Source organism: Erpetoichthys calabaricus, chromosome 2 (assembly GCF_900747795.2).
Source record: "Erpetoichthys calabaricus chromosome 2, fErpCal1.3, whole genome shotgun sequence".
Lineage (NCBI taxonomy): Eukaryota > Metazoa > Chordata > Cladistia > Polypteriformes > Polypteridae > Erpetoichthys > Erpetoichthys calabaricus.
The window spans coordinates 328,332,509-328,358,155 of record NC_041395.2 but is presented as its reverse complement, the minus strand read 5'-3'; the positions used below and the strand labels follow the sequence as shown (position 1 = coordinate 328,358,155).

Below are 25,647 nucleotides of genomic sequence, written 5' to 3'. Positions count from 1 at the left end.
CAAGAAAACTGTAATTAACAAATCAAATGAGATGGAGCATTATTACCCTTAGAAGTGTAGGCCTTTCATTTACAGAAATTGCAAAGAAAATCAAAGTGTCATTGAGTCCAGTGGTGTCCTTTACAATCCAAAGGCAATTAGAAATTGGAAGAAACTCTGATTTGAGGAGATCTGGCAGAACCAAAGTCACAACCCACTCAGAAGACGTGCTTCTGAGGGTCACCAGCTTGCGTGATCGGCGCCTCACAGCGCAACAGCTTCAAGAGCAGCTTAACAGTGCAGGCCGAAGGAAGCAAGTCTCAGTTTCTACTGTGAAGAGGAGACTTTGTGCTGCCTTTTTGACAGGGTGAGTGGCAGTCAGAAAGCCAATCATTGAAGGACAAAATATGGTCTTGAAATACTGGCTGTGGAATATTGCGAACTGGAAGAAAGACTTATGGACCAATAAATCCAAATTTGAAATCATCTCGCAGGGTTGTTGATGGTTCCTCAGTGTGTGACACCAACTGTCAGACATGGAGGAGGAAGTGCGTTGGTCTAGGGTTCTTTTGAGTTGGTGACCTGCACAGAGTGACTGGCATTCTGAATCTGAAGGGTTCTTACAGTTTGGCTGTTATTTCAGCAAAAAGGGGCTAATTTGATGAATCAAAAATTTGTACACTTAATGATTCCTTGACTTAGTTTTTATTTGCCATTGTTTATTTGTTTTTTGCTAGTGTAAAATTGTCCAAGTAGTACCTCAGAGGGTGTAGTAATACAGTCTGTTCCAACTCTACTTTAAGATAGACAGAGGGGTTTTTAAGTAATCAATTGAAGCTGGGACACCTGAGCAAATTGTTTGCTTTAACTTTGCTAACCGAAATTGTAATTTCAAACCTCTGGCAATTTACTGCTTACATTGTAACCATTTTAAGTCATTCATTGTATTTCAACTGATTAAAGTTGAAAAACTGAGGTGTTCTAAAACTTTTGACTGGTAGTGTACTGTATATGGCACTTACAGTTTGTTGAAAGGCACTTACAGTTTGTTGAACTGAATTTTTCTGAAAATTATTTGAATGGAAGGTCACACTGTGTAGGAGAGAGCATAAGCTTCTGTCATGTAATCATTTTGTATTGTGTCTTTCACTGAACACATCATTTCAGAGCAATAATGTAACAACCTGCAATGCAAGATCATTCACATAATGCACATGACAAATCATGAGGAAGTAACAAAACACAAGGAACAGTCTTGAAATGCTCAGTTTTAAAGTCCAAAAAATAAATTGTGAACTAAAGGTGCTTCAATAAAGATTGAACTGACAGTGTAGCGGAAAAATTAATATAGTATGTTAGTATATAGAGGAGCCATTTAAAAAATTAATGAATATTTAAAGATAGGTGATCAATAGCACAACACTCTAAACATAAACACCAAGAATATAGGGGAGGGAGGTAGGGTTATGAGCAGATTCTGATTCAATCTGTTTTGAAAAATGCATCTCTATGAGGAGGACAACAAAGCAGTCATAACTGTCTAACTGAATTTACATTGTAACTTTGCTTTTATGTATTTTTAGATGATGGTTAAAATCCTTTCTGGTCGGAAGCCAATGCTTTACAGTTTCCAGACTTCCCTTCCACGTCTGCCTTTACCTACGGTAAAGGATACAACGAAAAACGTGAGTAAACAGACATCACAAATACTCTCTTTAAGCATATGTAAAAAAATTATATTTTCAATTTATTTTTATATACTGTATATATATTATGCCGCAACGTGTATGTTGCCATTATAGAATTTCTACAACCTCACCTAAAATGGTAATGATTTGACCAGGTGATAAGTTGTTTACTTCAAGTTTCTAACTTTCCTAATAACTTTCCACAGTCAATAGGATCATTAACTGGTCTCTAGCTGTCATTTCTTATCTACACCAACTATGCAAATTCTTATGCCTACTATACTAATCCTGGGTAGGGGCTCCTTTTCCTCTCCAGAAACCCTCAATTCTTTGGTGTCATGGATTCCTCAAGCTCCTGAAACACTCCTTTGAGATTCTGGTTCTTGTTGACATAATTGCATCACACAATTTCTACAAAATTGTCAGCTGCATATTCATGCTTCAAATCAGTCTTTCATTCTACCACATCCCAGTGGTGTTCTATTAGATTCAGATCTGACAGCAAATGCCACTGGAGAGCACTGAACTCATTGACATATTCATGAAACCAGTTTAAGATGATTTTTGCTTTGTGACATGATGCATTGTCATGCTGGAAGTAGCCATTAGAAGATGGGTAAATTGTAGCCATGAAAAAAGTATATATGGTCAGCAACAATGCTCAGAATAGGCCGTGGCATTCAAGCGATGATTGCTTGCTAATAACAGGCCCAAAGTGTGCTAAGAAAAGATTTCCCAAACCGTTACACCACCCTCACCAGCCTGGACTGTTTGACACAAGGCAGGCTGGGTACATGGCGTTGGCTCCAAATTCTGACCCCACCATCTGTGTGTCTCAGCAGAAATTGAGATTTATCTGACCTGACCATGTTTTTCCAGTCTTCACCTGTCCAGTTTTGGTTAGCCTGTGCCCACTGCAGCCTCAGATTTCTGTTCCTGAGGGTTCTGCTGTTGTGGCCCGTCCATCTCAAAGTCTTGTGAATTTTCAAATGCTTGTCTGCTCACCACAGTTGTACTCAGGCTGCCGTAACTCATATAACCACTATCTGTCAGCTTTCTTTCATCAAAAAGGTGTTTCAGTCCACAGAACTGCTGCTCACTGGCTGATTTTTGTTTTTCAGACCATTCTGAGTAAACTTTAAAGACTGTTGTGCATACAATCCTAGGAGATAAGAAGTTACAGAAATCCTCAAACCAGCCTGTCTGGCATTAATAATCACGCCATGGTCGAAATCACTGACATCACTCCTTTTCCCTATTCTGGTGTTTGATGTGAACATCAACAGAAACTCCTGATCTGTGTCTGCATGAATTTATGCATTGTGCTGCTGCCACATGTTTGGCCGATTTAGATAATTGCATTGATAAGCAGGTATAATGTTGCTCCCAATAATCATTCAGTGGGTGTATGTCTGTATAAGTTTAGGGATGGCTTTTCCACTCTCCGATAGATTAATTGAATTGAAATGAAAATATATATGGAACCAAGTTCCAGAGTGACTTCAGAACAGTTATTTAAAAGAAATCCATGACACACACTTGTTGCTGTGACACAATGACGGATTGCTAGGATTGCGTATCCCACAAGTTGTGTTGTGTCAACACGATGATTTATAAGCAGGCACTTCATGCTCCTGTTTGTCCGAGGTTGTGCATAATCAAACAGACCTTAACATGCCTTCTTGTGTTTAGTTATTGAACACTGAACTTTTGCTGTGAACGTCTTCACTACTTTCTTAGTGGTTTGGATTTTAACAGCTTAAATTTTGACGACTGATTTTGATTGATTTTGATGACTGGTGTGGTTTACATTTTCATCTTCTGGTCTTTGGTCACTACCTATGTGGCCTGTCGATTTATGAGCTCTGGCAGAACAATAATAGAATAAATGAGTTTAGACCACTGGTCCCAAACTCCGGTCCTTGAGGGTCAAGTGGCAGCAAGTTTTCATTGTAACATTTTTTTTTTTAATTGGTGACCAGTTTTTGCTGCTAATTAACTCCTTTTCTTTTCATCTTAATTGACTTGTTTTTTAAGATTTGTTCCTCTGAATTGCTTCATTTCTTTCCTTAAATGGCACCCAAAGAGACATGAAATGTGAAGTGCGTGAGCCAACAGAAGACCAACTAAGTCAGGGCCTCAAACCCCAAGCCAATTTCACTCCAAGCAGCTGCTTAATTAGGCGGCGAGTCTTGTTTTTAATTAAACCCGTTCTTTAATTCCATGACTTGTTGCTGCTCTCATTGTGCAATAGCAGACATTTCTGAAATTGTTGATTTTCTCTTTTCTAAGAGCACTGTTAAAATGTTTTGGGGACCTGAGCAGATCAACATTCCTGAGACCTTCATCTTTCTTTATTGTCAGATATTGTATGATAGACATAGTTTGCTGCTCATGTTTTGACTTCTTTTTAAATCTCATTATTGTTTGGTAGTTTATTAAGGATTCAGAAACAGTTAAGGGGTCTGAGTCTTCAAGTGCAAGTCAATTCAAGTTAATTTAAAAGAAGTTCAATAGCAGCAAAAACAGGTCACTAATTAAGAAAAGGGTTAGAATGAAAACCTGCAGCCACTGCACCCCTCCAGGACCGGAATTTGAGACCACTGGTTTAGAGTGTAAAAGGATGTCCAGATAGATGAGGGAAAAAAAAACAAGATCTGTGAAACTGCATTAAACTGACACTCCATTGCTTCTGTATTTACAGCAGTCCACAAAACACTACTTTGGCCACTCTGCCCATACAGCAGTTGGCGAACATAGGTTAAATTCCTGGATTTTTCATTGATGTCTTACTAAGTAAAGATGTTGCCGTGCCCTCTTGATACCCCACTTTGGTCATCAGTGATGGTGACTCGCCCTCTGCATAAGATCCCCTCTCGTGTAAATTGCAGTATGGCCTGCTAGACAAAGTCTATTACTGTTTCCTTGGTTTTTTTGACATTAAGGGAGAGATTATTGTCATGTCAGAAGACAAATCAATATATTTGAACTTGAGGAAATTTAAGGAGCAAAAACTTTCTTAAAGAGTCTCTGTACTGGTGCAGCTCACTTGATGTCTGAGTCACCCCTTAGATAAGAAAACATAACCTCATGTCTTCTTTCTTGATCTTACATGAATCATTCTGTTCGCAATGTATTGTCCATCATGCTACGTTCCTACTATAATGAGCAGTGAGTGTTGTGCAAGTTCACACCTCACAAGAACTCGTTCAAAGTTCAGTTCACACAGATTAAAATGAATAAATTCACATTCATAGTTCACCATTTCAATTTTGAACTCATTCATAATAATAATAATAATAATAATGCATTTTATTTATAGGGGCACTTTACATTAGCAGTAAATCTCAAAGTGCAACATAAAAAGATTAAACAAAGGCAAGGCAAGATAAAAACAGAGATAAAACAACAATAATTCTAGCATTCTTGTTAATAAGCTTTCCTAAATAGAAAAGTCTTTAACTGTTTTTTAAAACAGCCCACAATCTGCTGTGTTCTTAGGCTATCTGGTGGGGCATTCCAGAGCCGTGGAGCAGCGGCTGCAAAGGCTCAGTCTCCCATTGTATGACATTTGGTCACAGGGGGGCAAAGGCAGTACGTATTTGTAAAACGGAGGTTTCTTGTAATGGATTGTAATATAAGGAGTTCTTTAAGGTATTGTGGAGCATTTCCATGGATACACTGGTGAGTAAACAAACAGAGTTTGTATTCAATACGGAGATGGATAGGGAGCCAATGAAGTGACCGAAGGATTGGTGAGATATGTTCATATTTCCACACCTTCATCAGGATACTTGCAGCACTATTTTGAATTTGTTGGAGCTTTTGAAGGCTCTTGTTGGGTATCCCAAAGAGGAGTGCATTACAATAGTCCAGTCTGGATGAGACAAAGGCATGAACCAGCTTTTCAGCATCACAGAGGGAGAGGTAGTGGATGGAGTTTGGCTATGTTTCGGAGATGAAGGAATGAAATTTTACAAAGGTTATGGATATGTATATCAAATGACAGATGGGAGTCTAGCTTGACACCCAGATTTGTAACAGAAGAGGAGAGGGTAATGGTATGGTCAGAAAAGGAAATACAATTTACAGAGGAACAAAGTTGATGGCGGGTGCCAATTAAAAGAGCTTCAGTTCTGGTGCTGTTCAGCTTGAGGAAGTTCTTGGACATCCAGGCCTCAATCTCATCCAAGCAAAAGGAAAAAGTTGATGGAGGTGTAAGAGAAGTGGAATCCAGTCTCACATAGAGCTGCGTATCATCGGCATAGCAATGGAATAAAACTTCATGCATGTTCAGTTCATTTTGTAATTTTTAAGGAGTCAGAATAAATGACCCATGAGTTTACAATTTTCAATTTTGCATGCCTTATATTAGGATATTACAGTGTTCTTGAATAAAATACAATAATTATGAAGACTTTTTTATTTAAATACATTTTATTGAGTTATACCCAGCAACAAACACGTATAACCATATATGCTAATATCCTCCCAGTCCAAAAAGAAATTAAATAGATGCAATTATACATATAAATTACAGCTCTATTTCCAACCCTGTGACACAAATGGTGACTGTGGAACCAGTGTGTAGGTGAACTAACCTGTTATGCTGCTGGTCAAAATTCGCATCACATATTGCATGTCCAATGGGGAGAAATATAAATTGGCCATGGGCAGTACAACGTTTTCCTAAAAGCGAAAGTGGAACTTCACCACATACTTGTGTCAGCGGGAGTGCAGCTTAAGCACAAGCAGGCAGACACAGACAGGGCCTATTTGATTTTACGTTATTTTTTCCGAATACAAATAAATAATAAAAATTCATATGAAATAAATATTCGTAAAAATCCACAATTTGTGCTTATCCGAATACCGTATTTGGATTCGGCTCCACCCCAACATTACAGGGCAAGGCAAAATGTTTAAAGTGGACCTAAACCATATCCAGAATGTCACATAAAACTGAAGTAGCTCACGTTCAAGTTCTTCACTCTCAAATATGTTACGTTAAGTTCACCGTTCTTAGAAAAATTAGCTTGTTCAGTGAACGCTGTGCTCTTGTAAACTAGTTCATGCACAACACTGACAATGAGTCTTCTTTCACCAACAAATCGTCTACACATTTTTAATTTTTATTTTTGAATGTTTAACATATGTTTAAAATGTAATTTTTGTTTCTGTTTTAAATACTCCAGATTCCTTTAGATATAATACACCCCAATGATGAACGTTATGAACAATGAACTTTACATATGAGCATTCTTGTCTGATATTTATTTTTTCTTAATTCTCCACCTTCTGTATAGTACCTGGAGTCAGTCCGTCCTCTCATGAATGATGATGAGTACAACCGGATGGAGGGTCTTGCCAAAGATTTTGAAGTCAACTTAGGACCAAGGCTGCAATGGTACTTGAAGCTGAAGTCCTGGTGGGCTACCAACTATGTAAGTTTTATTTTTTCGTTTTGTAGACTTTAATCACACAAGTTGTTAAGAATGTTACAGTGCTCACATTCTCAAGCTTGTTTAATCTAATTTAGTATCATGGGAACTATTAAAGACAGTATTTGTTTTTACTAAATATGAACAATATGTTAATGAATATGTTGGCAAAACAGTGATGGGAATGGAAGTACAGGGGAAGAGAAAGCGAGGGAGGCCAAAGCTGAGGTGAATGGATAAAGAAAAACAATATCTGAAGGAAAAGGGTCTGACTTGCAGGACCAATCTGTTTAGAGACGATTGAATAAGCACATCAACCACACATAGAAGTGGGAAAAGATGAAGAGGAAGAAGAAGTCCAACAACAGTGTGTTAATGTTTACTGCAACACCCATAATAAAAGTGATGGAGTTACCCTAAGCAAGTCACGTAACCTGTCTGCGCTCAGTATTTAAAAAAAATGAAAATACAAAGTCATACATTACTGATTTTACTCTAGTACTATAGTACGTTTAAAGCATCTTAAGGTGGTATTCATTGTAAAAAAAGTATCTTATATATAAATGTCTGTGCATGGAAGCGTGTGTATCTGTCTGTCCAGCCCGGAAGTGAGAAGTGGAGTTGGGGTAAGGGCTTCACCTCCAAGGATACACAAGCGAAGCTAGCACGTCGGCAAAGCGAAACCTCAGAAGAGAGAGTCAGTCGCTTAACCGCTAATACAGAAGCAAAGTGAGCACATTGGCAAAATGGTATCCCTTTAAATTTTCCTCCCACCGCTAATACAAAAGCGAGAAAAGCACGTTGGCAAAACAGAACCTCCGAAGAAAGAGTCACTCGCTTAACCGCTAATACAGAAAGTGAGGCAAGCACATCGGCAAAACGGTATCCCTTTTAATTTTCCTCCCGCCGCTTATACACAAGCGAGGCGAGCACGTTGGCAAAGCGAAACCTCTGAAGAAAGACAAAGTTGCTTAGCGGCTAATGCACAAGCGAGGCGAGCACGTCGGCAAAACTAAACCTCTGAGGAGATAGACGCCCAGAGTAGTCTCTTTCAATTACCTGACATCTCTACATTTCAATTTTTTTTCTGACGATTTCAATAGTTTCTAGGCCCCCCATGTTTTTTACAGCACAGTCTTACACAGTGTTGCAGTAGAGGCGTGGAGCCACCTCTAACACCCTCAGGTACCACTCCAGACACTGGATAAAAGTACAAGACTCTTTTATTTTCTTTAAGTACAGTGCACAAAGCACCCTCCACTCCACACTCATATAAACAATAAACTCTCACAATAATACTCTCTCCTCCTCGCCCAGACACTTGCCACCCTACCTCGCAGCTCAGCTCACTGTCTGGGCTTTCCCACAGTCCTTTTATATCCCCTGACCCGGAAGTGGTTCCTGTCCAAACCCACAAGTCCTTATTCCTTCCGGGTCAGGGTAAACAGTCCTTTTCTTCAGCCCGGGAGCACGTCGTTCCTTCCTGTCACGTGATGATGACGCACTCCCGGGTTATAGGGCACATTAGAGCCCGCTAGCCCCCCTACAGCGACTCCCGGTGGCCCCCAAGGTATCCAGCAGGGCTGTGTATACAAACTACAAAGTCCATGAGGCCCTGCTGGAACTCGGGGCATGATCATGCTGTCCGGAGGGCTCCTCCTGGCGGCCTGGGGGTGAGGGCCGGAGTAAAATGCCGGCAATCCACCACAATAGCTAGTCATATATAAAAATCATTAGACTACAAGGTTGATCCCTACATCTAACTCTCTGTGTCACCCTGAATGACTCATTTAACCTTCCTGTGTTCCAGTAGTTAAAAAATATTTAGGAGATGCAAGTGTTTTATAGCTTCATACTGTTCCTTCAGATTATGCGTAATTTAGTATTTAAAACAAGTGTTTGTCTGATATGCGGATTTTCATATCACATACTGCTATTTAACTCATCCTAAGTGTAAGTTTTATATTAGGAGGGGCCTTTTCAATAATTTAGATCCATGATTGAATGTCTCTGCCTCTCTTCTGTTTCAAACAGTTATCCCAGTTCCCTGGTGTGTTTTAATAGGTATCCTTCCATGGTTTTATGTGCCACCTTTGAAGATGACTTTTAACATACCAACATGTGCCATCTGTTGATGAAATTACTGACTGGTTCTGTTCAGGTTTATTAAACAGTGGTGTGTGGAAAATATATTACTTTTTTATGCTTTGTGGGCTAGATGGTCTTTTGGCTTTTGAGCCCCTGCAAGTTTTTTTTTTTCTTTATCTGGGGTTTTTATTTTCCTGTCCTCCCCGGCCCTCTGACTATGGTATCAGATTCATCATTATAATCATTAGAAACTTTATTTTATTAATTTAATCCATAATATGGACTCTATCATTTCTTTTACTCACCTATTTGTATAATGTAAGTTAAAATTTGTATTTATTATATTTTGTTTGATATGTTTCCATTTTATTAATTTAATCTTTGTGATTGTAGTTTTTGTTTTCTTTAACTTCTTGTAAATGACTTTCTGCTACATGTTTTATATGAACATGTGCTATAGAAATGTTGTTTTTGCTTTCTTATAGGTTAGTGATTGGTGGGAAGAGTACATCTATCTCAGAGGACGAGGACCCATTATGGTGAACAGTAACTACTATGCGATGGTATGTAACTCATTTAAGAGTTTTGCAAGTAGCACTGATAGAAGAGCAAGTATTACTATCTTAGGGTGGAACACTGTGGCTAATGCTGCAAACTGCTGCACAGATCCAGCAATCTGGGTTCAAATTCCTAGTTTCCCTATCCTTGCGAATTTGCAACTTCTCTCCCTGTATATGTGGATTTTCCTCCATGTACTCCAGTGTTTCCTCCCACATCCAGAGGGCGTTCCATCCAGAGTTGGTTTCTGCCTTATGCTAAATTAGATTAAGTATTTATGAAAATATTATACTGTATTATGTTATTATTGTGTTAGCATTTCATAGAAAAGACCTACAAGCAAGGATGATGTGATTCTGAACACATATATAATTGGACAATTGAAAACTGTAGTCACTACTCTTAAGATATTCAGGTAACTTAAAAAGTGTTGTGATGGACTCCAGGAGTCACCGAGCCCCAAACCCCGACACGAACGCACAATTACAGTCCCGGGTTCAAATAAAGGTTGGTTTATTGACCAGATTTTTCCAACTAGTAACAAAAACATAAAAACACAGGTTTTCTTTCTCCACAATTCAATTCACCACTACAATTTCTCTCATCATCGCACTGCACTCCTCCAGTTTAGTGTTGCCTCTCTACCTCCCAGTTCCGACTTATCTGGCCAATCGAGTGTGGTCCCTTTTATTAAGGACCTGGGAGTACTTCCAGTACCAGGGACTCTGCCCGATGGAAGCACTCCCGGGTCATACGGAAGTCCATTGCAACAGGGAGCTTGTCTCCCTGCAGCACCCTCTTGTGGCACCCAGTGACTCCAGACTGCATTTCCCTGCATGTCCTGCTGCCTTTCCACTGTTCACTGATATCTGGTGCTGCTGCCATCTAGCATGCTGAGGGAATAAAATAACCCCAGCGACATCTTTTTTTTTTCAATGGGCTGTCCATCCATCCTTTCCGATCCTTCCTTCCAGGTCAGCTTCTTCTTTCCTCCCCAGCCAGGATGCCTATCTGCCTATTAGGAGTCTCCCATCTTGGAAAGGAACGATTCCCTCTCCTGGCCAGGATGCCGATCCAGCCCATGTGGCATCTACAGTGTATTGTTTCTAGTTTTTAATATTCATTTATTTGGTTTTCAATAGAGCAACCCTCTGGTACAGTGAATAGCACACCTGCTTCATGGTTGTATAGATCTGGGTTCAAATCTAAGCCAAATTACTTTCCATGTGGAGTTAGCGCCTCATTTTATTTCTTTGGGTAATACACATTTCCATCCACATGTTAAGCACCTTAATGTCTCTCAACAGTGTCAGGGTGCCTGTAATGAAACGGTATCATGTTGTGTCTCATTCTGTGTTCACCTTGTGCCCCTTACTGTTCCTGGTAAGTGAGTTCAGAAAATAGATTAATTGTGAATTATAAGAAATCAACTAGAGTAAAACAATGTTTTAATGTATTGTGCTTTCGAGGTGGAAGAAAGTGAACATTTCATAATGAAGTGTAGACCTCCTATAGGCAATGAAATGTTCTAACAAATTACACTTTTCATAAATAAGCTGTGATAATATACCAACCCCTGGCCTTGAACCTTGATCTTGGTTTTAATCGAGAGCCTGTGATGTGATACGCATAACACAACGTGGACTGGAGATGTGGGCTACTTCCAGCATGTACAGTTAGGTCCATAAATATTTGGACAGAGACAACTTTTTTCTAATTTTGGTTCTGTACATTACCACAATGAATTTTAAATGAAACAACTTGGATGCAGTTGAAGTGCAGACTTTCAGCTTTAATTCAGTGGGATGAACAAAACGATTGCATAAAAATGTGAGGCAACTAAAGCATTTTTTGAACACAATCCCTTCATTTCAGGGGCTCAGAAGTAATTGGACAAATTAAATAACTGGAAATCAAATGTTCATTTCTAATACTTGGTTGAAAACCCTTTGCTGGCAATGACAGCCTGAAGTCTTGAACTCCTGGACATCACCAGATGTTGGGTTTCCTCCTTTTTAATGCTCTGCCAGGCCTTTACTGCAGCGGCTTTCAGTTGCTGTTTGTTTGTGGGCCTTTCTGTCTGAAGTTTAGTCTTCAACAAGTGAAATGCATGCTCAATTGGGTTAAGATCAGGTGACTGACTTGGCAATTCAAGAATTTTCCACTTCTTTGCTTTAATAAACTCCTGGGTTGCTTTGGCTGTATGTTTTGGGTCATTGTCCATCTATCATGAAACGCCGCCCAATCAATTTGACTGCATTTAGCTGGATTTGAGCAGACAGTATGTCTCTGAACACCTCAAAATTCATTCGGCTGCTTCTGTCCTGTCACATCATCAATAAACACTAGTGTCCCAGTGCCACTGGCAGCCATGCACGCCCAAGCCATCACACTGCCTCCACCATGTTTTACAGATGATGTGGTATGCTTTGGATAATGAGCTGTTCCACGCCTTCTCCATACTTTTTTCTTGCCATCATTCTGGTAGAGGTTGATTTGGGTTTCATCTGTCCAAAGAATGTTTTTCCAGAACTGTGCTGGCTTTTTTAGATGTTCTTTAGCAAATTCCAATCTAGCCTTTCTATTCTTGAGGCTTATGAGTGGCTTGCACCTTGCAGTGCACCCTCAATATTTACTTTCATGCAGTCTTCTCTTTATGGTAGACTTGGATATCGAGATGCCTACCCCCTGGAGAGTGTTGTTTGCTTGGTTGGCTGGTGTGAAGGGGTTTCTCTTCACCATGGAAATGATTCTGCGATCATCTACCACTGTTGTCGTCCGTGGACGTCCAGGTCGTTTTGCGTTGCTGAGTTCACCAGTGCCTCCTTTCTTTCTCAGGATGTACCAAACTGTAGATTTTGCCACTCGTAATATTGTAGCAATTTCTCGGATGGATTTTTTCTGTTTTTGCAGCTTAAGAATGGCTTCTTTCACCTGCATGGAGAGCTCCTTTTACCGCATGTTGTCTGTTCACAGCAAAATCTTCCACATGCAAGCACCACACCTCAAATCAACTCCAGGCCTTTTATCTGCTTAATTGGTAATGACATAACGACAGACTTGCCCACACCTGCCCATGAAATAGCCTTTGAGTCAATTGTCCAATTACTTTTGAGCCCCTGAAATGAAGGGATTGTGTTAAAAAAATGCTTTAGTTGCCTCACATTTTTATGCAATCATTTTGTTCACCCCATTGAATTAAAGCTGAAAGTCTGCACTTCAACTGCATCTTAGTTGTTTCATTTAAAATTTATTGTGGTAATGTACAGAACCAAAATTAGAAAAAAGTTGTCTCTGTCCAAATATTTATGGACCTAACTGTAATTGGGCTTCTAGTCTTTCTCATGGCAAGCTTGGCGCCATGCTGTGGCTAACAAGAAAACAGCACAGCACATGACATTGCTGACAGGAAAAGAAGTGCAGTGACATGTGCTGACAGTGACATTGCACAAGCCAACATATCTTTTCCTCCCAAACTCAAGTCATACACTCTTGAGTGCAAAAGAAAGTCATCCACAACCAAAGAATAGCAGATATGGGCTTCCTCCCCTGCGTAATTGGGCTTCAGGTCTTTCTCATGGCAAGTGGAGGTGTGGACACACAGCATGGCTGAATGGAAAACAATCGTGACAACATCTGACGGTGAAGTACATTGCACAGGCCAATGGATTGTTTTCATCACCAACGCAAGTCAAAGGCTCCAAGCACAAAAGACAGTTATACATACCATTAGGGAACAAAAGAGGTGGCAGCACCCTTAACAGACTTGTCTGGGGGCTGTATTTCATAAGTAGCACATGAACAACCTTTTCTTCAAGGACTGGAGGTTCAAGTGTTTCCTAGTATACTGTAATTCAACATGCAACCTATAATAAGAACTGAATTTCAGTGGCAACTTACTAGAAAATAACAATATTGTTAACTTTGTTATTTTGTGTGCAACCTTCTTTAGCTTTTTCTGTCTTTTATAGGACTACTTGTATGTCAACCCTTCAATAGTACAGGCTGCAAGGGCTGGGAACACTGTGTATACCATCATGCTCTATAGAAGAAAACTGGACAGAGAGGAAATCAAACCAGTAAGTAATCATCAAGGTGTATATGAGCTCCCTTCTCTGCAGAAATGTGTGCCGTGGGTACATTTACATGTCACATTTACACTGGCCTCTGTTCTGTAGGTAGTGCTGGCAAACACTCAAACTGTTATCCTAGATTGAAGTTACAATATATTAAACCAGTATGGAGCAAACTGAAAGCAGGTCCAAAGTACAACTAAATAACCATCTTCTATTACAGCATTTCTCAACCTTTAAGTATTTGCGACCCAAGTTTTCATAACAGTTTTAATCGCATCCCCCTAATGTTTTTTTGAAAGGAGCCCACTAATATCAATTTGTTCTTTTTTAATTAATGATAGATCATAGATGCATATTTTATTATACCTACTTAACGTTTATCGACATTTATCTAACTCTATATTTATTTTTCTGGTATCAGAATGTAGTTTAAGTTAATTTGTTTTGGTTTCAATAGATGTATTTTTCATATTTTTGATTCTTGTTGTCTTTTTTTCACATCTTTGCGCCCCCCCCCCTTTTTGTTACTTCGCGCCCCCCCTAGGGGGGGCCTGCCCCACAGTTTGAGAACCACTGTTCTAATAAGAGGAAATTGTCAAACCCCTGCAAAACTATACAGAGTGATTCATACAAATGAACTGGTCTTTTTTGTGTGACGCACTAAGAATAGTGTTAGAGAATGTTGCCCATGGTACATGTATCATAGGAGAAAGCCCACAATGGTCACTATTCTACATCTTCTTTGCCATCCCAAAAACAATGTGGTTAACCTGCAGCTTATTAGAGTTTCACAGATATATAAGCAAATAGCTTGATGATTTGTATTTTTACACACCACACCACAATTGTACAGTATAACATTTAATTCCCTTTTTAGTTTGCTCGTGATTTTGTTTTAATTCAGTTCCTTAGTAAATAGCATTAAAAAATGGCCAAATACAAATGTGCCAATAAAATACCAGGAAATATGGCAAAGGGTTTCTGTCCAAAGCATGTAAATCATAGTAATGGGTTGTGGCCTCTGTGTTTTCATGCTCGAAACCGCTGAGTTATTTTATTAATTCTATACGACTATTCTTCTTCATATTATATTATGTACAGTATATGGATAATTAAGAAAAAAAGCAAGGGACTCTTATTTGAAAAAATCATTAAGATGGCAAAAAAACCAAGGTTATAGATCTGTAAAAACCCTCACTGGTGAATGACGAGCCCCTCTACAAGTCAATATGGATAACTGGAGGTGCCACAACTCTTCAATCCAAAAAAAGGTCCCAGAGAGTAAGAATGTGCTAAAAATGGGCAAGTTTATTCAAAAAACACAAAATAACAAAATAAGGAGACCACAGGGTATTAATGGAATAGACAAAAATGTAAAATAAATCCTACCAGCCCACTGGGCCTTGTTATCCACACCATAGCACTGACATGCTTGGTAGGATGGTTTCTCACTTTCCCCATCTGCTAATACTGCAATAGAATCTTGTCTCTATCTTTTCTCTCTTATCTGTCTCTCTCCCACATATACATACACTCCCTTTTTATCTGTCCAAACCCTGATGTTACTTCCTCTTTATCAGGTCACCTCATGACTCAAAGATCACTGCAGTGTGTGCAGTGGTGGCCTCTAGATCCACATCATCAATGGAATCATTTCCAGGGTCTGTGGTGCCTTTTGCAGCTTTAGAACTGAAAGCTTACAGTGATATCTAGTGGACCTTAGAATAACTGCAGTGCCATTGGATGAGCTAAACCTTCAAATGAATGTTCCAAGATACCAATTAATTGCTTTAGGCATCAAATCCCACCTAATCCAGATAAGATAATTGTTTCTGCAACTGTTGGCCCAGAGCTGTTGTACTGGACTCTTCACCAGTCTTAATGGAACTTAAGACTCTTTTCTGTCAGCGGTCCCATCAACCTTTGTCTATGCAGAATTACCTTTTCTTTATAATACTGTTGTATGTTGAATGTTGTATATTGACTGATGTGTGCTGTATGCTTCCTCCCAGAGTCTCATAATCTCACTTTCTCTGGAACTGTCCCAGAAGATTATTATGTGGGTCATGTACTTTAATAACTTGATCTGTCATTCCTTAGCAGCTCCATAGCATCTAGAGAAACTTTAGATTCACAATTGTTATTTTTTACTTCAGTCCTTTTGGAGTCACTAATGGATCTGGCAAGACTTAATGACTAGGCCTAGAGCTGCCTTTGGTGGCCCCAGGTATTTCTATACCTCCATCCCCTGTTATTACAAAGAGGGACAGGTGATCCCCAGTAAGGCTATTCTGCCAATAATAGCACACAGGAGTCTATTGACCAAGTAAAGAAACTCCATGCAGCTCTCTAGTGCATTGGGGGAGACACTTTACGACATTTCAAGGCCCAGCTGATTAAAAATAATACTAATTTTAAAGAAAATAGGTGAATAATTAGTTTGACATCACATTGTACGTTTAGCATTTGTTTGCTCATAGGTTGATGCACTAGGTGCTTCCTGAGCAGCTCTTCTTCTCTTCACCCTAGCGGCCCGCTTCTTTTCTTCTTTTGTCGGAATAACCTTCAAGGTCAATTATCACCCCGAAAGTGGACAGTAGATGTCATGTAGTATATGTGTACCAAATTTCAGGTCAATAGGTCAAACAGTTTGTGAGCAACAGGTAATTTAAAATCCTGGACAGACAAACGAACAGCCATAGTAGATTGAATTTCTGTAAACAGCTAAATGTACCCTCTGGGGTATCTATCTATCTATCTATCTATCTATCTATCTATCTATCTATCTATCTATCTATCTATCTATCTATCTATCTATCCATCCATCCATCCATCCATCCATCCATCCATCCATCCATCCATCCATCCATCCATCCATCTATCTATCGACAAATTTGTTGTCACCCTTACAGCTCATTGAAAAAGTTCTGTATGTCTCCTGAAAAGTAATTAAATGAAAAGCAAGTGTCCCCTGTATACCAGCATGCCTTTGATATCTCCTTGAGTAAAGCAAAGCAAGTGTGAAAAGAAACCAAGTATTGCTTATTCTATACAGATATTCTAAAATTGCCTTGACACCTTTGTTGATACTAGAAAACATCATAAATAATTGGATATGGGTGATTTTTCAAACTAGCTGTTTTCTTGAATTCATATCCCACATGTCTACAATCGTGTAATCAGTCATTCAGCCTCTTTAAATGGAGACAAGCTGTCACTCTGCTGTTTGGTGTCATCGTGTATGCCACACTGTACATGGACCAGAGAAAGCAAAGGGGAGAGTTGTCTGTGGAGATCCACAAGAAAATTCAAGACTAGCATATTAAAGGCAAAGCCTAGAAGATCATCTCCAAGTAGCTTGATGTTCTTGTGACAACATTTATAAATATTATTAAAAATTTTAAAGTTCATGGGACTGTGAGCCCAACCTCCCTGGATGTGGCTGCTAGACACAAATCAACCCCAGAATGGGCAGAAAGATAGTGAGAATGGCAGACAAAAAGCCAAAGACGACTTCAAAAGAGGTACAAGTTGAACTCCAAAGTCGAAGTCCACCAGTGTCTGATCAGACTGTCCATTGCTTTTTGAAAGACAGTGGACTCAATGTAAGAAAACCCAGGAGGACATATAAAACAAAAATAACAGACTGGAATTTGCTAAAATGCAATTGACAAACCACAATGCTTCTGGGAGAATATCCTTTGGACAAATGAGACAAAACTGGAGCTTTTTGACAAGTCACATCAGCTCTCTGTCTACAGATGAAAAAATGAGTCTTTCAAAGAAAAGAACACCAGACCTACTGTGATATTTTGGGGTTGCTTTGCTGCCATGAGTCTGCGCAGGGGATAATGAAATCTGAAACTATCGAAACATTCCGGAGCAAAACATGTTGCCAAATGTCAGAAAGCTCTGTCTTAGTCACAGGTCTTGGATTCACCACCAGGATAATGAGCCAAAGTACACAGCCAAAAGCACCCAAGAATAAAATAAAAATAAAATTTTGAAGTGGCCCTCTATAAGAACTGATTTGAATCCCATCACACATCTATGGAAAGAAACTACAACATGCAGTCTGGAGAAGACCCCTTCAAACCTGCCACAGCTTGAGCAGTTTGTTCAGGACAAGTGGGCCAAACGACCTATGGACATGGGCAGAAGTCTCATGGAGAGATCCAAGAATTGCTTGTTTGCTGTGATTGCAAATTCTAAAGGGTATTAGGTTAAGGGTCCCATCATTTTTATCTATACCATTTTCATTTGTTTTATTATTTGAAATATTCTTTTGAATCAAAACTCTAAAGCACCCTGATTTTTGTTATATACAGAATAAACAATGATGGGTGTCAATTACTTTTGTCAGTTCTAATTCATTTCAGAGACAATTCTGGGTTATTTTTTTCATGGAGGGGTACCAACACATTTGTCCATGGATCGATCAATAGATCTATCTATCTATCTATCTATCTATCTATCTATCTATCTATCTATCTATCTATCTATCTATCTATCTATCTATCTATCTATCTATCTATCTATCTATCAAGAAGCATTTCTTTTTCCCTCATGAAGCATTCTTTTCTTTTTCTGCACAGCTGTGTCTGCATCTTTTGCCAGCTTGCCCACCCACACAGCTTACAGAAGTGCTTTTGTGAATTATTAGAAAAATGTTACAACCAAAAAGACATTGGCAGGTTTCCCAAGAATTTGCAGAATTCCTGAAGTAGTCTGACATTTATATCTCCTATGTATCAAAATAAGATACAAGCAACAAATGGCCAGTGTAAAAGTGATGAGTAGATTGTTTCTCATTTTTCATTCTGTTTTTTGTAACCTTTTTTAGTAGAACATATATGAGTGGTTTTATATATTTCAGTTCTCAATTTTGTATGTAGTTGCTTGTAAGGAGTTTTTATATTTTCTTTATACATTTTCAGTTGCATTATGTTTCCTACTAGTTGACTTGTAAGACAAAAATTAAAATTCTTTCGTCTGCCAACAATGGTTTCACATTTCAGCATATTTGTGTATAGCAACACAGATGCAGGAGGATGGGGACTGCAGCAGTAACAGTAAATCCCTGTTATTGAAATGAATAGTTCTTTAAATTTTTCTGTCGTACTGGTTTATTGCAGTCGCTTATTTCTATGATTCCTCTCCGAATGTAAGTATACATATAAAATAAACAACTACAACTGGAACGTCTGTGATAATCTAAAAGTAGTGGCACTGCTATTTGGAATGCAGCTTGGGTAAACCAAATACTGTTGTCTCATTTGCAAATGACACAGCCGTGCTAAAATGTCTCGCATCATTTAAACAAACTGTCCGCTCTGTAAGCATTTGGTTCAAGTGCAGAAAAGTGTTACACATAAACCACTTTTCAACCCAACAAAGATATTTTTGCTTCACCTTCCTATTAAAGTTGGAGTGATGAAAACTCTTCTGAAAGTGAAGAACATGAAAGTGAAGGATTTCAATTTTTAGAGACAGATGTTTCCATGAGTAACTGATCGCCAAGATTCGGGAAGGTCTACAAATCTGACATGTCATCCATGACCAGTGGTTTGAAAATCTGCTAATAAGGCCAGAACAAATTGCATTGAATGTATTCAAGGATGTTGTTGAGAATTTTCTTGGCAACTACAGAGCTCTAAACTACATTCATTTGGTTGTTAACGTGCTTCAAGCATACAAACCCATGCAGTGTAATATGTCTGCAGTCACACTTTGACTTGTTTGTTGCTAATCTTGACGTTGTCAGTGACTTCTTCTACTTCTTCTTTCGGCCGCTTCTATTAGTTGTCTCCACAGCGGATCATCTTTTTCCATATCCTTCTGTTCTCTGCATCTTGCTCTGTTACACCCACCACCTGCATGTCATCTCTCACCACATCCATGAACCTCCTCTTAGGCCTTCATCTTTTCCTCTTACCTGGTAGTTCCATCCTTAACATCCTTTTCCCAATATACTCAGCATGTCTCCTCTGCACATGTCCAAACCAACACAATCTCACCTCTCTGACTTTGCCTCCAAACCGTCCAACCAGAACTGCCCCTCTAATGTACTTATTTTTAATCCTGTCCATTCTCGTCAAATCTTAACGTCTTTAACTGTGCCACCTCCAGCGCTGTCTCCTGTTTTTTGGTCAGTGCCACCATCTCCATCCCACATAACATAGCTGGTCTCACTACCTTCCAGTAGACCTTTGCTTTCACTCTTGCTGATACCCGTCTGTCACAAATCATCCCTGACACTCTTCTCCACCCACTTCACCCTTCCTGCACTCTCTTCTTCACCTCTCTTCCACAATCCCTGTTACTCTGTACTGTTGATCCCAAGTATTTAAACTCATCCACCTTCACCAACTCTACTCCCTGTATCCTCACCACTCCTCTGACCTCCCTCTCATTCACACACATGTATTCTGTCTTGTTCCTACTGACCTTCATTCCTCTCCTCTCTAGAGCAGATCTCCACCTCTCCAGGGTCTCTTCAACCTGCTCCCTACTCTCACTACAGATCACAATGTGATCCACAAACATCATAGTCCACAGGGACTCCTGTCTACTTTCATGTGTCGACCTGTCCATCACCATTGCAAATAAGAAAGGGCTCAGAGCCGATCTCTGATGTAATCCCTCCTCCAACTTGAATGCATCCATCACTCCTACTGCAGACCTCACCACTGTCACACTTCCCTCGTACATATCCTGTACAACTACCACAACTCTTCTCTAGGCACGCTATCATATGCTTTTTCCAGCAGTGACTAAGAAAGGGAAAATGTTTCACCAGGACATTGTAACGGTGGAAGAGCAGTATCGGGGGCAAGTGGAATCCATTAGTGCAGGCCAACTATTGTTGGACACCGAAATGCGAAGCATCAGATGCTGAGTACAAACAAAAATCAGCAGCAAAACATTTTTAGCTGAATTGAACAAATCCAATGTGTCACCATCATTAAGCGATTAAACACACTAAATTGAATAAAAGTTACTTTCCTGTTTCTCCAGATTCTTACATTCTACAGTCAATATGAATTTATGTTTGTGTTCAGCTTGCAGCTGCATATCATATTTACCAGTCCAGTCCAGTGTTATTTAAGAGAGTACTGTATTTAGTATACTACTCTACACTATACTACACTAATCCCCATGGGAAAATTGTTTTTTCACATGACCATATTGGTATGAGTCTTCAATTTTTACTAACATAACTTAGCAGAAATTAGTTTTCAACAAATTTAAATTAAATGTGTTGCCCCATAGAAGTCCACTTTCTCATAGTTAGGTCTTTCTATTATTTGGAATGAAGTAAGGCTGCTGCTTCATAACACTTGGATCCACCTTTGATTATCAATTCGATTTCCATCTGTTTTTAATTTGCATGACCTCATGTCTTGGTTGGAAAATATAATTTGCTAATTCCATACTTTATTCCATGTATTGCCCTGCTTTGCTAATTAAAGGGTAAGTTTTTTTATATATATTTTTTTTTCCACATGAAACTGCGTTGTAATCACTTTCTACAAGTTTAAAAAAATATCCCCACACTGCCACTTTACATTGCAGTCTATGGGGCACTGAGAAAAGTGTAAACACAAATATGTCAAATTTTCAAGCCTAGATACTTGTATTGATCCACATCTTGTGATTACACATGTATTGTAAAATAGTTTCTACATGCCACTTTTGAACAAAAAACACCAACATTATGAGATTCAGCCATTTAAAAGGAATGAAGACCAGCAATGCGTGATAGCTCAGCACTTAGTGTTTCTGCACCATAGCGTTTCATCCACCTGGGGGGTTGTTTTCTAAACTAAATTGTTACCTGACTTAGTTTTTACCCACGTCAAATGGATGCTTTAATGCTTAGTACTAAATTGTTGCCATACTTTTTTACATAACACTAAAATTAACAAACTTTCTCTATTTTAAATGATTATTATTCTATTAAGTCTATTAATAACCTATTACATATTCTTGTTTAGTTACTTGCTTTTTTTTAGACACTGTGTGTAAAGGGTTGATACAGAAGTGATTTAAAAACTAAGCACACACACCATCACAGCTCAAAAGAAGAGGGTTCATTTCTTGGCCTGGTCACAGTCCAGTGGACTTTACACATTTACCTCTGCCCACATTGGATTCCCCGATATACCCCGTTATATTAAATGTTGGTCCTAAACTGGCCAGGATAAGTGAGTTTGGGAGAGGTGGGTAGTCCAGCCCTCACTTTACACTCCTTGTGTGACCATGAGAAATGCTGTAAATCTACCAATTGTTAAAATCACAGATAAAGAGTTGTACCATGGATATCAGCTTCTAAAGTGCTTTGAGAATGAGAAATGACTATATAAATTAAAAAAAGATTATAACATACTCAATCCCATAGCGTCCCAAGGTCTTGGTCACAGGACAGGGAGCAAGGCAGGGAAGAGTCCTGGGCAGACACCATTCCATTGCAGTGCTCACTCTACACACATTATCACACACACTGATGCAGGGTCAGTTTAAATCATCAGTTAACCTCAGATACACATCTTTGGGGATATGGGAGGAAAGACGGAGTATCCAGAAGAATGAATACCTGTGCCACCTGGGACAAACCCAGGATTTTGGATTCATGATATGTCAGAGCTACCCACATGGGTCACAGTGCTACCCTAAAAAATATACACTATTTCTAATTTGTAAGCTGTGCAATAGTCTGGCGTCCCATCCAGGGCTGTTTTCAGCCTTGTGCTCAGTGCTACTAAGATAGGCTTCTGCCCCCCATGACTGTGAATTACATTAAGCAGGATTGAGCATAGCATGCTATTTTAGGTTAATCTTTAAACTTAAACACAGAGAGCAACTGAGCTAGGAATCCAGCTCAGGTACCTACGAATATGAAGCACCCACATGGCCCTCCATCATTTGCTTGGTGGCTGAAACTATTTCATTTGCGGAAAGTGCAGCTGGATGTTGAACCGTAGACATAAGGTCAGTTGTGTACATAAAAGAGACAACATACTGTATGTGCTACAATATATGACTAATCATGAGCTTGCTCTGAACACTTTTTGCATCTTCATCATCATCATCATTAAATGGGTTGACTCTAGCCTGGGAATGTCTTCACCCTCACTACACAGAGTAACAACCCAAGTGAAGCTGCTAAAGATGGAGTATTATCAGTTAAAGTAACATATTCAGACCTGCTTAGTCCTGTTCAGGCAGGGAAAATCAGCCACAGGGCCCAAGCCAACCCCAGACAGGCCTCAGTCCATTGCAGACACATTCCATATCATTAACATATCGATCTCTCTATCTCCTTCTAGAAGGCAACTTGTGAAAATAACTGAGCATTTTTAAATAATGAGTTTTATTCCGATTTGACTTAATCTGAGCAATCCAAGTCTGGGATTTCCTAATTTAATGTACATAGAAAGCAGAGGGAGCAAAATTTTAAGAAGAGAAAATTCTTGGCTTCAAAATTTTGAACAGCCAAATTAAGGCAAACAAGCCCAGCTCATCTTGTAATTCACTTTTTAGGTGCTTTAAGGTTTGAGTTCTTTTGCAGGTTCATCTCTGGAATGCTTTGGACGACTTTAAGTCCACATGTCATTGTCTTTTGTTACCTTCTTTTGTTTAAAGAACAGTGTCAGCCACCCAGGTGCACAATGGAAGAAGATGCTATCTTGATTTGTGTGTTCTTTATTTTCCTTCTTCTTTATTACCCTGCCACAATCATGTTTGCGAAATTCAATTTTGTTTCGCCATTTTCTGTGGTGTGATACAGATTTTCGCCATGGGAAGCACAGTGCCCCTGTGTTCAGCTCAGTGGGAGAGGATGTTTAATACTTGCAGACTCCCAGGCCAAGAGACAGGTAAGAGGAAGGAGGAGCAGTGGCTGAAATTTTGAAAATACTCAGCACCCTGGACAATGCCACCTACGTTACAAGACAAAGCATCTTTACTTTGAGATCATCTTTCGGCACCAGAATTTGACTTTACATGCTGTTAAGTTTAGGAACAAATAAAGGTGGGGTTTTGGACCTGGACTATGAATGGCGGCAGACTTGATTGCAAATCAAATTGATTGACGCCACCACATCTTGTAACTGTTACTACATACTCAGATTTTCATGACTGAGGAAGTCTTCTTATCATTTGCATTTAGTCAGTTTAGTTCTCATTCTACACTTGTAGCCAGTATGCCTATCTGCCAGTTCATCCTTTACTTTTGCATTATATTTTGATTCTTCAAATGTTTTTTGAAGACTTTCTCTCAATTTCAGTGTTATTTTTTTAATTAATAGGACACGCATTAAGATCATGTCATCTTTTTTTTTTATTTTATTGGTTTTATTAAAAATAGCATTCCATACAAATAACTCAAATTTAACAAAAAATACGTTCAAAACAAATCAACTCTCACCCCTGAGAAAGAGAGCTAGTAAAAATAAGTAAATATCCATCCATCCATCCATTGTCTCCCACTTATCCGAGGTCGGGTCGTGGGGGCAGCAGCTTGAGCAGAGATGCCCAGACTTCCCTCTCCCCGGCCACTTCTTCTAGCTCTTCCGGGAGAATCCCAAGGCGTTCCCAGGCCAGTCGAGAGACATAGTCCCTCCAATGTGTCCTGGGTCTTCCCCGGGGCCTCCTCCCGGTTAGACGTGCCCGGAACACCTCACCAGGGAGGCGTCCAGGAGGCATCCTGATCAGATGCCCAAGCCACCTCATCTGACTCCTCTCGATGCGGAGGAGCAGCGGCTCTACTCTGAGCCCTTCCCGGATGACTGAGCTTCTCACCCTATCTTTAAGGGAAAGCCCAGACACCCTGCGGAGGAAACTCATTTCAGCCGCTTGTATTCGCGATCTCGTTTTTTCGGTCACTACCCATAGCTCATGACCATAGGTGAGGGTAGGAACATAGATCGACTGGTAAATTGAGAGCTTCGCCTTGCGGCTCAGCTCCTTTTTTCACCACAACAGACCGATGCAGTGCCCGCATTACTGCGGATGCCGCACCGATCCGCCTGTCGATCTCACGCTCCATTCTTCCCTCACTCGTGAACAAGACCCCGAGATACTTGAACTCCTCCACTTGGGGCAGGATCTCGCTACCAACCCTGAGAGGGCACTCCACCCTTTTCCGGCTGAGGACCATGGTCTCAGATTTGGAGGTGCTGATTCTCATCCCAGCTGCTTCACACTCGGCTGCGAACCGATCCAAAGAGAGCTGAAGATCACGGCCTGATGAAGCAAACAGGACAACATCATCTGCAAAAAGCCCCTCCTTTAACCGCCACCTTATCGTGGTGGAGGGGTTTGCGTGTCCCAGTGATCCTAGGAGCTCTGTTGTCCGGGGCTTTATGCCCCTGGTAGGGCCACCCAAGGCAAACTGGTCCTAGGTGAGGGATGAGACAAAGAGCGGTTAAACAAAACCTCCTATGATGAAAAACAATTTTGGACGACGTTTTCCCTTGCCCGGACGCGGGTCACTGGGGCCCCACTCTGGAGCCAGGCCTGGAGGTGGGGCTCGATGGCGAGCGCCTGGTGGCCGGGCCTGCACCCATGGGGCTCGGCCGGGCACAGCCCGAAGAGGCAACGTGGGTCCCCCTTCCCATGGGCTCACCACCTATGGGAGGGGCCAAGGAGGTCGGGTGCAGTGTGAGTTGGGTGGTGGCCGAAGGCGGGGACCTTGGCGGTCCGATCCTCGGCTATAGAAGCTGGCAGAAATAAGTAAATAGAGAAATTAATAAATGAATAAAGGTAAATGCAGTAAAAGAGGGGAAAATTTAAATGCTTATTCTAAAATGTTAT

At 40.0% G+C, this 25,647-nt stretch overlaps 1 protein-coding gene across 2 annotated transcripts in view; it reads left to right on the top strand.

Moving 5' to 3' along the window:
• cpt1ab (carnitine palmitoyltransferase 1Ab (liver)) overlaps positions 1-25,647 on the top strand; it is a 151,057-nt gene that overhangs the window by 78,302 nt on the left and 47,108 nt on the right. The window contains exons 5-9 of one of the 2 annotated variants that reach the window (XM_028796018.2): positions 1,563-1,664; positions 6,974-7,111; positions 9,682-9,759; positions 13,726-13,833; positions 23,621-23,708. In XM_028796018.2, the coding sequence (XP_028651851.2) occupies positions 1,563-1,664; positions 6,974-7,111; positions 9,682-9,759; positions 13,726-13,833; positions 23,621-23,708 (514 nt within the window). The remainder of the gene's footprint in view (positions 1-1,562; positions 1,665-6,973; positions 7,112-9,681; positions 9,760-13,725; positions 13,834-23,620; positions 23,709-25,647) is intronic. The other variant, XM_028796019.2, reaches the window with a different exon arrangement.